This window comes from Silene latifolia, chromosome X, assembly GCF_048544455.1.
Source record: "Silene latifolia isolate original U9 population chromosome X, ASM4854445v1, whole genome shotgun sequence".
In the NCBI taxonomy this organism is placed as follows: domain Eukaryota; kingdom Viridiplantae; phylum Streptophyta; class Magnoliopsida; order Caryophyllales; family Caryophyllaceae; genus Silene; species Silene latifolia.
In genome coordinates this window covers 263,566,786-263,585,090 of record NC_133537.1, presented here as the reverse complement: position 1 = coordinate 263,585,090, position 18,305 = coordinate 263,566,786, and the positions used below count along the sequence as shown (strand labels likewise).

The 18,305-nt window shown below is 30.4% G+C and overlaps 1 protein-coding gene and 1 long non-coding RNA gene across 2 annotated transcripts; both read left to right on the top strand.

Annotated features, from left to right (window-relative positions):
* Positions 1 to 265: 265 nt before the first annotated feature.
* LOC141623957 (uncharacterized) lies at positions 266 to 4,322 on the top strand. The gene is made up of 3 exons (XM_074440118.1): positions 266 to 576; positions 692 to 914; positions 3,609 to 4,322. The coding sequence occupies exons 1-3, from the start codon at positions 349 to 351 to the stop codon at positions 4,049 to 4,051; spliced, it is 894 nt and encodes a 297-aa protein (XP_074296219.1). The 5' UTR covers positions 266 to 348; the 3' UTR covers positions 4,052 to 4,322.
* A 10,648-nt stretch (positions 4,323 to 14,970) lies between these two features.
* LOC141621790 (uncharacterized) lies at positions 14,971 to 17,228 on the top strand. The gene is made up of 3 exons (XR_012532674.1): positions 14,971 to 15,482; positions 16,439 to 16,602; positions 16,899 to 17,228. It is a non-coding gene; the product is annotated as an uncharacterized LOC141621790 (long non-coding RNA).
* The last annotated feature ends 1,077 nt before the right edge of the window (positions 17,229 to 18,305 follow it).

Genomic DNA, 18,305 nt, shown 5'->3' with positions numbered 1-18,305 from the left:
TAAGGAGTTATAAGAGAAAATAAATCCTTAAAATTTATTTCTAGGTTAATATCACATTTAGAAGATATTAAATGGTTAAATACAACTTAAGGGACCCGATTATGGTCGGTTTTCTCAGGTCCAATTATGATATGATTGGTAAACATTGCCTGATCCAAACAAAAACGGACCCGATCCATTGGTTTTTATACTATCCGGGTATGGCCCACTCATTTTTCCACACGCCTTCTATAAAACCGAAGCTCCACTCTCTAGTTCTCTACCCAAAACAGCCCTTCATAAATCACAACACGTGAATTTCGTTTTATTGGCTTGCCTGCTTAATACTTGTACTACTAAAAATTATAAATGACAAAACTAGTCAATATAATTCCGGTCACTCGCCACAACTCCGGCGATATGCCAAGTTTCTCCGATACTGTTTTCGGGTTTCTTGATGAGAATTACCCATTGTCAGAGAATTCCTCTGAGGACATGTTTGAGTCAAAAGAGTGGGAGGAGGAGGACGACGAGGAGCCTTGTATGGATTCCGAGGACAGGAAAGCATTTTGGGATGAACAAGAAAAACGGCTTACCGTAAGCTTTCTAAACAAATTATAAAACGATTAAGGACTTAAATCTTATATATTGATTTACCGAGTATGACTCGAAAAATGTCTAATTATATGTCGTTGTTTTTGTATATGAACAGAGCATTTTGTTCAGGACAAGTTCAACTGAGTCAAAAGTAAGAAATGCTACAAAAGATGGTTTGAAAAAACTAATTGGAAACGTCGATTGCGAATGTCGAAGAGACGTTTCGGACGGGTGTCCTGATTGCTTAAGGCAAGGAATGTATAATCATCTTTGCAGCGCCGGTTTCATTTGCTTGCTTCAAAAATCTAAATGGAAGAGTTGCCATGAAATTCCATCAGGTACTGTTTGTTCACACAATATTAATACTACTCGCTACTCCCTTGTTTCCATTCAATTCTATATCGTTTTCAATCTTCCTGTATAATTTATAAAGTGTAAAGAACATCGTGGAATTTAGGAAGCATATCGTATATCGTATATCGTATATCGTATCTTTTGAAAATTTTAAGCTGAGGTAGTGTTTGGATACTCGGAATTGATTTCATTTTCATGATTTCAATTGTAGAAATCAAAATGTTTGAATTCAATTCCAAATCCAAATCCAAAAATTCGTTTGGAGATCACATGGAATTCGATTCCGGATTTCAATTTCTCATTGGCGTTTGGGAACTCATGGAGTTGGAAATGGAATTGGGCGGGTCACGTATGGGTCGAAGTCACCAAAATTTTTTTTTTTTTTTTTGAGTTTTTTATTAGGAAAAAATAAATCTTGTGACGGAAAATATTTGCGATTAAAAAAAATCATAAATAAAAAAAATTGCGATGAAACTTGCATCACAAAAAACCGTAATCAAGTAGTGATGGAATTGAAATGACTACTATATGATAGAAATTTGAGAGTGTCAAATTTTAACTAAGATAGAATTGATATAGTCCAATTCCAATTCCAAATTCTAGGGGCTCCCAAACGCTTGAATTATCTCAATTCCGGAATTCAAATCCAATTCTAGGTTCTCAAACACACCAAGGGAATTTTGTTTGCTTCAATGGATCTTTTTTTTTTTTTTACTGCTAACAATCTAGCATTACTTATTTTTGATCTTTTGCAGAGAATCTTTTAAATAAAATTGCCAAAAAGATTCCGGTAAAACAAAATATCGGTTGGAATCTACTCCGTAATTATTAGACCACATTTATTACAAGACGGAATATTTTGTAAAACGAGTCTTATTAATAACTACTTTCTGACTTTTATTGGGTGTTTCTATGTTATTAGAGTAAAACCGTCTCACATGATATTGCAACTCGTAAAGCAAATAAAAAACATTAGAAAAAAAATCAAATTAAATTTTGTAAACAATAAACTTTCTAACATATGACCGGTAACTAAGTCACAATTTTGTTTCTTTAAAAAAAGGCCATTTATTTTGATACATGTACGTATAAAAGTATTTTTTTTTTTTTTGGTGCTGCGTATAAAAGTATTTGGGTATATATATGCAATCTTTAGTTGAAAACTTCCTATATTTAGTAGCTGGTGTATTCATGATGTACAATTACACAAATGTTAATTTAATGATGACAAATATAATTATTTAGGACTTGCTTGGGATTGGAGTAATTATTAAGGGAGTAATAAGAGCTAAAATAAGAAGAAATATAAGGAGATTGGTGTTTTTGTGGTGCTTTGTGGAATGTGGATGGTGGAAAAATGAGGTGAGGGAGGAATTATTACATCCAATAAAGAGATAACGCATTACTTGAGAGAGGAGGTAGGTAACAATTATTCCCTTAATGAAAGGCATTTTACACTATATTTCTCCATTTCTATCCATTTGTATCTCCAACCCCCCATCCTTTCCCTCCAAATTTTAGTTTATTTTAGCTTTAATACTCCCTTAATAATTACTCACATCTCAAACAAGTTCTTATAAGTATCTTTTACCCAATTAAATACACTAGTAAAATTATGATTCGACCATAAATTATAAATCTACATAATTAAATACACCAGTTCATTTTAACTCTAATACTCCCTTAATAATTACTCACATTCCAAATAAGTATCTTTTACCCAGTTAAATACACTAGTAAAATTATGATTCGACCATAAATTATAAATCTACATAATTGTGTTTCCTATAATATTGCAATGTTTCAAGAAAGAATATCATTTGTGATTACCATCCATAGTATAACAACATCAATATTTAAGATCACTATTAATTTGTTCCTATTTATGGGTAAGATATCTTTTTTTTTTTCAAATAAACGTATTATATCGCTGGTAAGAATTGAACTCCCAACTTTATAATTGGAATAAGAGAGCTTTTATCACTTGAACTAAATCTTACACTCTATGGGTAAAATATGTTGTTGAAACGTGCAAATATGGGGCTTTCTTGGGACAAACATATGAAAACTAAGTTTTATTTATTTATTAACACATACGAAGTATCTAAATATGTGAACAGAAATCACAAGTGAATAGGACAAATATGCAATGTTGTCATTGGTGGATATATCTTTTTTAAGTACTTGTGAACCTCAAAACTCAAGTCCACTATAAGTGGTTGAATGCTTCATTAAACGTTTCTATTTCATAAAAGTTGATCATCATGTTTAGTCGTTTTTTAAACAAAATATCTTAAACTTATGTCTTTCCTTCCAAACCAATAACAATTACAAATCATTCATTTTCATGGCTTTAAAACGGATCTAACACTAAATTAATCTATCATTTTTCTAATCGGTGCTCTAAGAATAAAAATTAATAATCTAAATGTTGAAATATTTACGAGATATTCTCATTAATTATGGAAAACCAAGTACGTGTACATAACAATCGGCAATATATATGTCGAAATTTGTGGTAAAGATTAAAGAATAGGATTCTTAATAAATGAAGTTGTTTATTTGTATATTTCAAATTATACAAATATCAATGAGAATCGAAATTGGTTTAAGAATAAGATCTTTTTGCCTTTTATAGTAGAGAATGTTTTGCTGATATAATTTCTTGTGAAAAACAGGGGAGCATACATACCTAGAAGTGAAAGAGGAATCAAGTCGAAACAAGGGAGAAATGAGGGTGATTATTGAATTAAACTTGAGGGCAGAGTTTGAAATGGCTAAGGCAAGTCAAGAATATAACAAGCTTATCAAAAAATTGCCACAAGTTTATGTTGGCAAACCAGAGAGGCTAAGGAACATCGTCAAGATTTTATGCACGGCTGCGAAAATATGTATGAAGGACAACAAAATGCACTTAGCCCCTTGGAGAAAACTAAAATACATGCAAGCTAAATGGCTTAATAATTGTTACGAGTCGAATTTTACTAAAACAACCGAGAATCTCTCATCGGAAACCAATTACTCTGATAGACGACTGATGAAGCCGAGAGCATCCATGCTTACGCGAAGCTTAATCAAGGGATTATCCGCGACTCATTGCCAAATCGTTGAGGTTATATAAACTATGGGGTGATTTATGAGCGTGACAATTTTGTACAAATTAGAGGCTTGCTTAATAACTAAGGTCAATCATCCACAACACATAATTTCCCTACAATAAGCACTCGCTATATCATACAAGATGTGTGAACGTTTTGAAATTCGACCAGGAAATAATAATAAAGTTTTGCGAAGTAGTGATGTAGATTAGTGAGTTAAGTTGAAAGTTTTGGCAATTGATATGTATAAATCTACTCGGAAATTAATATAGACTGAATGATTTTTTTCCTTTATACGGAGTATTACAAATTGTTTTTTGGTTCTTAGAACGTTATCTTAAGTTTATAAACTCGTCTATTGAAATCAACATAGACATTGCAAAAGATTGACAAAGCAAGAATATCTATGATTTAATTAATTACTTAATCTGCTGATTATGAACAAATCTTATCCAAGCATCAACTCGAGAAGGACTTGTTAAAATAAATAATTAAATGAACAAATGAAATGCCGGGTTAACGATTGATTAAGAAATATAGGAAAGTATCATCTTTAATTTGTAATCAACCACTTTTTATTAATAAAGTGTAAAAGTTCCTAGAGGCATCCTTCATGTAATTTTAATTAATTATTAAACATCATTACGATTATTAAAATGTCCATTATTGTACGTACTAGTTAGCTTAATGACAAAAGTGACGAAAGTTTATCCCAAACTATGATTATCATCGACTTTGTACAAAAAAAAATTATTTGATGTATAAAAAAACATCACTTTGGACATGCTTTTTTCACTCTTCTAAAACAACACAAATTTTAAACTTACCAAATCCTCCTTGATTGAGTCTCATAAGCATGCTTTTCCAGTTTCAACAATTCTTATATAAAACCGTTTTATATAAGCATTATAAAAAAACATCACTTTATGCGGCCTGTTTTAAAATTTTATGATTATAATTGAAGAAAAATAATATAATTCATATATAAACTTTAATACTTTTACCTATAAATAAAAATAAATTAAATTGTTGCCTCAAATTTTATTTTTTTAGGTTTAAGTTCAGTATTTTAAAATAAAATACACATAATTTTAATTAAAACTAATAAGTTATAGTTAATTACGCATGATCAACGTTTTACAAAAAAAAAATTGTAACTGGTCAAATATCATATTAATTAAAATAAAATTTATTCGAATAATGCAACAACATTAAGTTATCAAATTATATCTTTTCACGATACGTTATGTTCCAAATCAGTTAAAATATTTTTCAAAATGATGTGAATATAATTTTATGCAATTTTTTATTTTGTATGTATAACGTTTGACATTTATGTATCAAACATATAGGGTCCAAACTAAACTTATTCAAATATTTTGGTTGTGTCTTATACATGTGCTATGTGTCAAACATATATATAAGAAATTTGCATCTTTTGATTTTTTAACAACTATATAAGTATATATAATGATGTTTAAGAGTTTACCCGTAAATAAATAAGGTTGAACTTTCTCAAATATCATTTTTATTAGATAACATATACTCCCTCTGTCCCGATCAATTGTTGTCCTTTCGTTTTGGCACAAAGATTAAGGAAAGAGGAGATGGCCAATAATTAAATGACAAGTGGAACCAATTGAATAAGAATGATCTAATTATTCATCAAATTTATTCTCAAAATAGAAAGGACAACAAATGATTGAGACACCCCAATATGGAAAATGACAACAAATGACCGGGACAGAGGGAGTAAAATATTTAACTAAAGTAATATCTACTTAGTTAATCAATGTTTTATTCTTGACGTATACATATTTAACTAAAGATATTAAAGAAAAATGTAATGTGTTTTCTACTTTTTCATGTTGTTTATATAATAGGGTTTTTCTACATGATACCCTTATATTTATTCGAATTCTACGTGATACCCCTCGCTTTTTAAAAATACCAGTGGTACCCCAAAACATAATGAAAACATCTTAAAATACCCAAAATGCTCTACTCCGCCTCTTTAAAATGTTTAGTTTATACATTTTTTTTATTAATTTTTTGACAATAATTTGTCATGTCATTAACATAAACATCGTCTACTCAATTGTAAACATATTTTCTTTACAAAATTTAACATATTAAAAACACGATTTTTAGTAGTTTGGATATTTTTTGAATATTTTACTAAATTTAAGGATAGCACTTATATTTTAAAAAATATAGGAGTATCACGTAGAAAAACCCTATATAATATTTTATTACTTAATAATCATTACTTTTCTTTTAATTGTTCAAACTCACTCGCGATCACTGTGCAAATACATACTCGTTATCATAGTATTTAAACCTCTCAAAATCTCATATGTGTTTAATTTGTCAACAATATAATTTTTCGTTCCCACACTATAAAAACTTATAAAAACTTATTTTTTAAGTTTTGCTTTTAATAAATACAATGATTCTTCCAAATATATTTTTCTTGATAAATTTAATGATCTAAGTTTTATAACTTTCTCAAAATATTTTTTTACGTAAATGTAAGACATTGTGAGATACTCACTTTAATCATCTCTACATATCAAAATATGTTAATAAATATAATGAAAATTATACTCGATTGAAAGCATTTTTCGCAATGAACGTTTTTATTTACAATTTAGAATTTTTATCAAAATATTCTTTTAATAAATTTATATAACTATATAACTATATATATATATATATATATATATATATATATATTGACAAATTAGTAAAAAAAAAAAAAAATAAGGGGTAATGGACAATTTGGTAAAAAAAGTTTCATTTTGGACAAATTAGTAAAAAAAAAAATGGAGGGATGGACAAATACACCAAAAAAGAAAGATTATCCAAATAATTAGCACAAATGATCATTTAAGATGGGTATATCAGTATTAAGTTTAATACGGGTCAAGTAGTCGGAATAAAACAAAAACAAAATGCATGAGAAAAATGCAATAAGTTATACTCGGCCCGTTTTAATATTAAGACGGATATAGTTGTTTAAGGGTTCAGATCGAGTCACTTTCGGGTTTACTAGTTTCGGATTGGGTCGGATTCTCGGGTTGAGGTCCTTTTCGGGCCAACTAATATCAAGTTAATCATGGATTATAACTGGGTTGCAACAATAAATATTCGGGTCGGGTTACGGTGGGTTGGGTTAATTCGGGTTTTGGGGCTTGAGTTCGGGTGTCGGGTCGAGTTCGAGTTGAGTTTATTCGGTACATCTGACAAACGGGTCAGGCCAACGCAGGTCGAGTTAATTCGGTTTCGCATTTTTTTCGGGTTAATTCGGGTCGAGTTATTTTCGGTTTCGGGTATGTGCGACATATTTTTCGGTCCGTTTTCGGGTCAATGATTAAGATAAGAAAAAGTCATTTCAAGTTTTTTTGGTTAAATTAAAGTTAGATTTTGTCGGCTCATTTTTTGGGTTGGGTGATTGGATCGGATTCTTTCGGGTCGGGTCATTTACGTGTCAAGAAAATTTGGATCATTTTCACGCCGAGTCGAGTCAAACGGGTTATTATCCACGAATAACTTGATAATAGTTGGCCCGATAATGACCTGAACGGCTGAACCGAAATAACCCGATCTGAAACCAACAAGTCCGAAATTTACTCGACCCTAACTGACTCGGCCCGAACCCATGAACAACTATATCCGTCTTAAGATTAAAACGAGTCGAGTATATCTCACGTGTGCATATAAGACAAATTTGTTGGGTTTTTCTCATGCATTTTGCTTTTGTTTTGTTCGGACTATTTGACCCGTATTAAACTTAATATGACATACCGATTTTAAATGATAATTTGTGCTAATTAATTGGATTACAATTCTTTTTTGGTGTATTTGTCCAATCCTCCATTTTTTTTACCAATTTGTCCAAAAAGAAACCTTTTTTACCAATTTGTCCACTACCCCTTACTTTTTTTACCAATTTGTCAATTTAAATTTGGTTGAGTCCATAAGTCCACATCTCTACCATTTGATCTTACAAGATTAATGGTTGAGATTAAAACAAAAAAAACACTCAACAAACATGCAATTAATGCTTTTTCTCTAATAAATTAAATTCCTCTAATCAATTACTTTCTCTTTCTTATCAATTAATTTATTAAGTTAATATGATTTATTTATATTTCAAATATCAAAATATAGGATGTAAAAAACGAAATTTCATACCCGCGTAAAATAAAAGCGGGTTTGTAAAATACCCCGTAAATCTTCATTCGGACTCCGATTAAGGCGAAACAAAAGTCTAAATTTATTATTTTTTCGAGTCCGACGCAATGGTAATATTTTCTTATACAATTGAGTTTCTAAATTTTGAGTACTGCTAATTTTCCGGAAATTTCAACATAAAATTACACTATGAGGGATTAAAGTTACACTCGTAAAACACTATATCTTAATTGAAGTAACACCATATTCACTTGAAGTTACACCGTTTTTACTTGAAACTAAATAATTAATTACTCACTAATTAAAATACACGAAAGTTACGCTCATAAAAGACTAAAGTTACACCCGTAAAAGACTAAAGTTATACTCATAAATCATCAAAATTATATAAACTTATGCTAAAATTAAAAATATTCAAAATAATATGCAACAAAATCAATTTGTAGTATAAAATTACACTATTAAGTATTAAAGTTACACTCGTAAAAGACTAAAATTACACTCGTAAAAACAATATATCTTAATTGAAGTTACACCATATTCACTTGAGGTTACACCCTTTTTACTTGTAACTAGTTTTGTTACCCGTGAGAATTCACGGACCTATTTATGGTTTTCCGCTTATGTTTATTGTTTGATGTCATGTGTACAATGTACTCGATCTTGACATCTTGTGAATAATTAAGATTTAGATGATAGCCTAGAACCTTGTTTTAGTTTTCGTTATATTTTTGTACGTGTTAAGCACAAACTTTCATACTACTTTATCCTTTTAACTAAAGAGATTTGAGACAGTGCTCTTATGATGGATATGAGAGTATGCAATATTATTGGATATTCAAAAATTAAAAAGAGTGCATTGATTTTAGGATAAATTTTTGGAGGAAATGAACAGTAAAATTGAGATACAGCCATATAAGGAGTAATACTTTGGAAAATTGAGTTTTAAATCATTTACATGTATTGTGATATTATTTGCTTCAGTGATAAATAATCACCATTAAGGCCCTTATTAAACTACCCTATTTAACATTTAGTTATTTTATTTAATAAATGACATATTGTTTCCCTTTAATATTATTATACTTTGTATTTATGTTACCATAATTTATTTTTTATCTTCACCTTCATTAACAAAATCTTTTTTCTTCCCTGTAATAAATTGTTGAAATTAATGTGAAGATTAATTACAAAAAAAATTCTTATATAAATATTATAATAATCCTAATTTAAAATTCCTTACCAAAATTGATTATTACTCCTTTATATAATTCACTTTTTGAAACTTACTCTCTTATATAATTTTTTTCCGGAAATTATTTCCATAAAATGTCACATTTATCAAATATTGCTCCCATTTAACGACTTCAGTCAATAAAATGAAAATATTCCATTCAAAAATTGAAATTTTGTACTAACTTTTGTTGTTTATGGCTATATTGTCTTTAGCCTCATTATAATGAATACTTCAACTACATCGAGAGGCCAGGAGAAAAGGATTTAACAAATTTGGGAGGAAGAGTTGATTTAAATTAAGCATATAATAAGGCTAATGGTAATGTAGTCAGATGTAAGAAAAATTAGTACCAAATTTCAAATTTTGGAGGAAATATTTCTCTTTTATTTGACCAAATTAAAATCACTAAATGGGAGCAATATTTGAAAAGAGTTATATTTTATGGGAGTAAGTTTCGAAAAAAAATTATATAAGGGAGTAAGTTTCAAAAAGCGAATTATACAAGGGAGTAATTATCAATTTACCCTTGTTTCTATATTAAATTAATTGTGTACAATAAAAATTTCATGAGTTAAAAAATTCCAAGACTCTACAGATCACATCTAAGTTTCATATTTTATAATTAAAATTGACATTTTAATTAAATTTTTCATAATTGAACGTGTTAGTGAATCGATTAAGTTTTTTCATACTAATTTTTTTTAACTGCCTTATTATGATAAAATATTGATTGAAAATGATATATATTTTTTTCTTTGATAATTGTTAAACTTAATTATTCAAAAATCGTACTACTTAAACATTACACATTTATTTATTTATATAAAATTTTAACAAATAAGTAGAATTTTTTATAGAAATATTAGTTGCTAACACAAAAAAAAAAAAAAAAAAAAAAACAAACTTTTTATTTCCCTCTCTTTTGTTATTAAACTACCCTATTTATTTAACCTTTATTTATTTAATTTAATGGGATGACCTCTTTGTTTTCCTTCAACATTATTATACTTTGTATTTATGTTACCATAATTTTTTATCTGCCCCTTCATTCACAAAATCTTTTTTCTCTCCTATAATAAATTGTTGAAATTAACGCGAAAATTAATTACAAAAATTTTCTTATATTAATATTATAATAATTGAGACAGTCCTACTGTGAAAAAAAAAAAACATCTTATTTATCACTCAACAAATGATTTTTGTTAACGCAAATGAAAAGTCGCATATTTATAATTTGTGTTACGGAGTAAATAGTCTTTGAGCTAGTAGTTTGTTTATATTGCAATGATTCCTCTTTAATTTGTTGGATCTCACATTACTAAGATCACTAGAAAAATTTATCACTAAAATAAAGTCACAATTTTAACAACGTACCTAAATAAAAGGATCTTATAGCATTTAAACATACCAAAAAAGCTATTGAGAGTAAATACGAAGAGCGATGGAATTCCAATAAGACAAATTATTATTAAAAAATGGAAAAATTCAAAATTACTCCCTTATATGTACACTTTTTTCAAAGTTACTCCCTTATAAAACAAAATTTCAAAATTACTCCCTTATAAGAGGCTTGCGATCAAAAATTGCTACCAAGACCTAACTCAAGTCATAATTAGAAGTATTTTCCGACTAAATTCAAACTTCTTACAATTTCCTTCCCAGTTTGCCCCTCTTCTTTTTACTCGAATCTCCTCATCACTCTCTGCCTCCTTCTCTCTCCTTACACTCGTTTCTCTCTCTTCTCTTCCTCCATCTCACTTGTCACCTCTTTTCTCTCTTTTGTATTCCTTCATCTCTTTATTTACTATGACATATTAAATCAATGTCAAGTTCTAATTCCCACTCAAATTCTCATTGTAGGTGTGATGGTCCAAGGTTGTGCTTTTGTGGTCTTGTAGCTTCTAAGCTAACTTCTTGCCAAATTTACAATCCATTACTAAGGCTCGCGGGTGTAAGTATTTTTGTTGGTTGAATCAATCTCAAACCAATTGGCAAAGAAAGGTGATTAATGAACTTGTAGGAAGAAATTGAAGTTAACTATTGGAAATCCAAACAGAATAAACAATTTACAAAGTAGAATAGAATTACAGTTGGACTTACCTAGTTAGCAATGATCGAAAGAGTAGTTGTAATTGGCGGATTAAGGTTAATTGCTTTTAACCCACTAATTTTGGTTGATGATATTTGAGAGTCAATCGATAGTCAATTATGGTAAACTGTAATGAGATTTGTGTTATAAACAAAGGGTAATTTCATCACTACATCTAATTATGACTTGATTTTGCTCTTGGTAGCAATTTTTGATCGGAAGCCTCTTATAAGGGAATAATTTTGAAATTTTGTTTTATAAGGGAGTAACTTTGAAAAAAGTGTACATATAAGAGAGTAATTTCGAATTTTTCCTTAAAAAATAAGGATTACAATTTTGTCATTTATTCTCGAACTCACTTTAGTAGCTAGTAGTCTAAAAGTTTTCGTCTATCAATTTTGTATTCAATCAAAAGGATTAGTCGCTAAAAAATCACACAAATTACGTAGTCGGGGGTTTGGGGATTTAGGAAGTGACCATTTTCATCCGAACATCTCAAAATATATACACCTGACAAAATAAGAAAACCATATAAGGACATGACATGAAATAATTAAAGGCACAATAATCTAGAGTACTATATCAAATCTTACTTGTTAAAAAACGCAAACAAAAATCATGGCAAGATAAAACATGCATACTGCTTACATCTCAAATCTGTACCATTAGAAGACAATATATCAGTGTATTTGAATTCCGATTAAAAAAGTCCTACAAAATAAATACTAAAGTAAAAGTTAAGATAATTTTACGATTGTGGTAAACAAATTTCGCTAAACACTTGCTAACAAATTACTTAAAGAGTCGAAGTTTTGGTGATTTAGGAAGCGACCATTGAACACCTCAAAACATATAAACCTGACAAAATAAAAAATCATATAAGGACATGGAATGACATAATAAAGGCCACAATCATCCAAAGTAATATATCAATAAGTTAATTTTACTTGCTAAAAAAACTAAACAATAATCATATCAAAATAGAACATACTACTTACCTCTTAAATCTCCTCAGTTAGAAGATAATATATTGGTGTATTTGAATTCCCATCAAAAAAATCCTACAAAGTAAATAATGAAATAAAAGTTAAGATAATTTTACGATTGGAGTAACAAATTCCAATAAACACTCAACTCGATAACAATTTGCGCCACATAATGCATTTGGCTTGTAATGTGGAAGACATCATTTAAAATCTACAAAACTTCCATATGCAAACAAATTGTTTGGTTTGAATAAAACCAAGAAGAAACTACTATGTAATTGGTAGAGCAAAGGGTGGATATCGACATGTAATAGTGTTCATCTATTGATGTCAATAATTTAAATGATAAAATGAATAAGACTTATAGTTAAATGGAATAAATGGGGAATTTTAAACGGTAGGAATAATTTCCTAAAAAAAACGTAGAATTAACAAACTCATAAATGAGCGGAGTAAATGGTAGAATGTTGATAGTTTTTTAATTAAATTGCTCAATTATTTGTTTTGACATTTAAGAAGCAAATATATATATGAAAATCTCTAATTAAATTTGGTAGGGTATTATAAGTGGAATTTACTTAAGAGATGTCACATACAGTATGTTTTAGATGGCTTAAGAACATGTCATGTCACATTGTTCAAGCTAGCCTTTTTATATTGTTTATAGATTATAGATAGATATAACATGTCACCACGTATCAGAGATTCATATTATCATTTTATATTACACACCATAATAGAAAAAAGAAAAACTCGACAAAAATGAAAGAGTATTCAAGCCAAAAGAAAAGTGTAAGCATTACCATTATTTTCTAATTTCATGTAATGTTATTGATATGTGAGTATGTCACCCTCCTGCAATACGAAAACAAACACAAAATAATAACTAAATTAGATTCTAACTATTAATTCAAAACATAATAAGGATAAAAATCAAAACAATACATTTAGTTCTCTATGTATTTTTTACCTACCGACTTTTGTAATAAAATGAAAATTAGGATTCGTGTGATATTTATATAAGATCATTTTTGTAATTAATTCTCCTATTAATTTCAACAATTTAGTTGGAGGAAGAAGAAAAATTTTGTGAATGAAGGGAAGATTAAAAATTTATCATAACATAATTACTAATAATGGTGATTAATAACATACTACCATTAAATAAAAGAAGTATATGTTACATAAATATGATAGTTTCATAACCAAAGTTGTAAGTGGAAAATAAAAAGTTTATATTAATTTATTTTTTGTGTTTGTTGTATTAATTTATTTAAGAATAATGATGATAATAATGACATTTTTGTTAGACATTTTGATACATTTTATGCATATATAAAAGGGTTAATTTAGTAAATTTACATTGTATAGGTTAGTGCCATGTCACAATTAAATTTTTGCCACTTGGCATTATCTACGTGGCTTTAATTGGTCATTTTTAAGGTAGCCTTTTAATAATATTTATAGATTAAATAATTAACGTAATTTATTTTCGCAGTACGTTTTTTTACTCATTTCAGTACTTTTTACGCATTAATTTCCATTTAGATACCCCTGACAAACAATTGCTCTAAACCTAATTCCTTCAACTACTAACCACACAACCTCTCAATTAAATCAAATTATCAATTATGGATGATAATTTGAGTATAAATCATGAATATAATTCGTTAAATACATATTAAATCAATGTTTTATGAGTTTTTAACCTTTTACTAATGATTTATTTGTTTTTTTTTTTGGCAACAATGATTTATTTGTTGTTTGATAACGAAATCACCGATTAAAATGTTGATGAAATCATTGTCATTTGACCATTTTAATCGATCATAATGATTATGATGTTGATGATCAGTAGATTAGCATGACCCACAAGTTAACTAAATTCGCATATCATGCTTGTATTCTAATAAGTCATTGGCTGATCTTGCAAATGTTGATCAAGAGACTCAAAATGATATACTGACATGTAAATTATCACAAATGTCACCTATACGATCGATCATGAGTTCACGACTATCAGAGGGCTAGTGGGTGGTCATGGCGATGTGTTGGGCAGGGGAGGGATTGGCAATGGGTGTGGTGGTTGTGGGCAGTGGAGGCAGTTGGTGGATGTGGGGAGATGGAGAAAGATGATAGGGTTTTGGAAAACACAAAGGGGAAATGAGAGGGTTAAAATGGTAAAAAGTGTACTGTAATCAGTAAAAGATGTACTGCGAAAATCAACACCCATAATTAATTACTCATTAATTAAATTATACAAAAGTTACACACATAAAAAACTAAAGTTACACCCAGAAAAAATTAAAATTACACTCATAAAGGGCAAAAGTTACGCCATCAAGAACTAAAGTTATACTCGTATAACATTAAAATTACATAAAATTGTCTTAAAATTACATAAATTCAAATTAATATATTCAAAATCACACTATCAAGTACTAAAATTACACTCGTAGAAGACTAAAGTTATACTCGTAAATCAGTAAAATTACATATAATAAATAAAAATTCTTCATTTCTTCATCCATCAATCGAAATCTCTTCACCCATCAATCTAAATCTCACATTTTCATCATCAATTTATAACGCCAAAGACTCATCAAGATCTTCATCGTCAATGTATACCGTCAAATACTCATCATCATCATCTTCATCATCATCAACATCATCATCATCATCATCATCTCCATCTTCATAAAAAACCCATAATGGCATGTCGATTGTGGTGGTGTGGTGAGTTAATTGGTTGGGTAGTGGTATTTTCGGTGGTTAATGGGTGGGTAGTGGTGGTGGGCGCCAATAGTGGTGGCGGTGGCGGTGATTACAACAGTGGTGTTGGCCACACACCTAGGCCATTGAAGTATTGTACAGTCATGAAGAACTGGAGGCAGCATTATTCCTGCAAATTCATCTTTAAATTGCAGCTCTGCACAACTAGTATTGTTCGTGAACAAATCTCTCTCTTGTAAATTTAATTTTCGAGGAAAAAATTCATCTATGTTTCCTGTCAATAACATTCTTATCCAACTTGCCTTCGACGGCTGGAATCAGTTGTTAATGGAATAGCTGTTTAAGTTTTGATTGCCTCCGCCTTTGTGTGTGTTTTTTTCTTTTTTTCTTTTTTTTTTTTTTTTCGGATAGTCTGCTTTCTACTACTGTACTGTTTTAGTTACTAGTTTTGCAATACATGTTTCTGATGCCTATTAAGTAGAATTAAATTTAATAACTTGATCGTCAAATTCCCAAGTCGACCCCTGAAACAGGACAAAAGATCGTTTTCTGCTATCTTTCTCAAGTAGATACACTCCTTTTACAAGCTAGATACACTCCTTTAGCTGGTTAGATACACATCTTTGACAAGCTAGGTACACTCATTTACCTTGTTAGATACACATATTTGACAAGCTAGATACACTTTTTTACCTTTGCTAGATAGTCATACACTCATTTGACAAGCTAGATACACTCTTTTATCTTGCTAGATACACTCTTTTACCTTGCTAGATACACAACTTTGCCAAGCTAGATACACTCCTTTACCTTACTGGATACACTTCTTTACCTTGTTAGATACGCATCTTAGGCAAGCTAGATACACTCCTTTATCAAACTAGATACGCTTCTTTACTTTGCTAAATACATGAGATGTATCTTGCTAGATACGCATCTTAGGCAAGCTAGATACACTCCTTTACTTTGCTAAATACACTCATGTACCTTGCTAGATACACATCTCTGGCAAGCTAGATACATTTGACTCACCTACAAAATCATTGCTTATTATTGTAGGTTTAATATGAATGGTATAGTATACTCCGTATTTTAGAAAATGATCCTCAATTTTTATCTTTTCTTTTTTAAACTTCAGCGTTTAATTTCGCTCGTCTTTGTACCCTAGGCAAAGGATGTGCTGTATCATTTATACACAACTGCTAGAGGTAATCTTCAGAGACTAATGCCGAAAGAGATACGAATTGTAAAGTATCTTCCCATGATTTGAGGATCCAGAAGAAAAAAATTCTGCTCTCAGTGATGCATTTGCTCTCAGTGATGCCTCTATACGTATGTCTATCTGTTTTAATGGTATTAAGAGTTGCTTTTTTAGTTTATTGAACTATCCAGAATCTTTCAGAGACCCCAATTTAGATGTGGTTCATTGTCTGATGGCATTAAATTCTTGTTTCAAGTCTTGATCAATGGTCTAATATCGGTCATTGCAGCATAAATGTCTCAAAATGCGGCCAGCATCCGATATTTGATAAATACCATGCCTTGCATCCCTCCCTCCATTTCATTTGAATTTTTCCTCCCTAAATGACTTCTTAGAAACTCACTGTGGTCTGTTATAAAACGTGTAGGACACCTGAGAAACTGCACACGTGGATCAAATCCGTCGTGAATGCTTATAATTTCAGCCAAGAAGGAACGCTGATCAGGGAAGCAAGGGATTTGATGAATCCGAAAATTATCCAAAAGTTGGGAGGAACTGCAGAAGATTGTGGAAGATAAATTCTTGTAAGATGAATCTGGGTTTCTGAAAGAATGATATTTAAACACACCATTGAAGATGATGGCCGATACATTGCTTATAATAAAACATTGCTTATTATTGTAGCTTTAATATGAATGGTATAGTATACTCCGTATTTTAGAGCGCGACATTATGACCAGTTATATTATACTTATTCGTACAAATCCAGTTTTTAAGTAGAAAAGTTCTAGAGTAACGGAATGAACAAAAAGACCCAAATTGCAATTTTCTTTTAATTTGATGACAGGAAGAATGAGAAAACAGCATTACGAGTTTGAGAGAGGTGCATTGAATTCAATCAATTCCAATACATACCCGAAATTCTCACATAATTCAAATTCAACAAAGGGTAGAACATACTGACATTATAATCTCAAACCGTCTATCCGTCAAAATTCAGAAGCCTCCTTTACGGCACCAGAATACTTGTAACATAATGCACATACCCAATTAAAAGTGGGGATTACACACTATGGCCAGATAAACCTGAAGGATGGAGAAAAATAACAAAAGAGTACAGTGATAAGATGATGGAACTAAGTCACAAACTCCTTGGCCTTCTTTCTGAAGCAATGGGTTTAGAAACTGATGCCTTAAGCAAGGCTTGTGCCGAAATGGACCGAAGGGTTATGATCAACTACTACTCTAAATGCCCACAACCTGACCTCACCCTTGGCCTCCTTCGCCACACCGATCCTGGAACCATTACTCTTCTTTACCAGGACTAGGTTGGTGGTCTCCAGGCCACCTGTGATGATGGTGTCACTTGGAGGTTCCTCCTATTTGACTCACCTACAAAATCATAAATCTCCAAACACCACCATTTGAATAACGATATCCAACGCAAAATCACAGCCCGAGTCCACAAGGCACAGAGAACCATCGCACTAGTCACTGTCGCCGGCGAATACTCCGGTGACCAAAGACGAAATGCTGGCCATTTTGTCACTTTCACGACGTTTACGTCTCTGGCCACTGCTTCGACTAACACCGACATACATCTGACCCCAATCACTATTGCCTTTCAATTAACAATCATCCCAAGCTTCAAATGAGAAATCCTAATTACCGATCGGCGCCTATCAATCGAATTCATCAACATTGATAATATCAAATCCTTAATCGAATGATGACAACTGATATTTCATCCTTCACATACCTTTATCACCCTATTTTTATACCATTAAATCCATCAGCCCGCCTCAACAAAATCACCAACTTCTTCAACTTTGAC

Excerpts from the sequence above, each read along its gene's own strand:
- LOC141623957 (XM_074440118.1), top strand. The coding sequence starts at position 349 with ATGACAAAACTAGTCAATATAATTCCGGTCACTCGCCACAACTCCGGC. Across the intron at positions 577-691 it reads AACAAGAAAAACGGCTTACC|AGCATTTTGTTCAGGACAAG; the intron begins GTAAGCTTTCTA and ends GTATATGAACAG. Across the intron at positions 915-3,608 it reads TTGCCATGAAATTCCATCAG|GGGAGCATACATACCTAGAA; the intron begins GTACTGTTTGTT and ends TGTGAAAAACAG.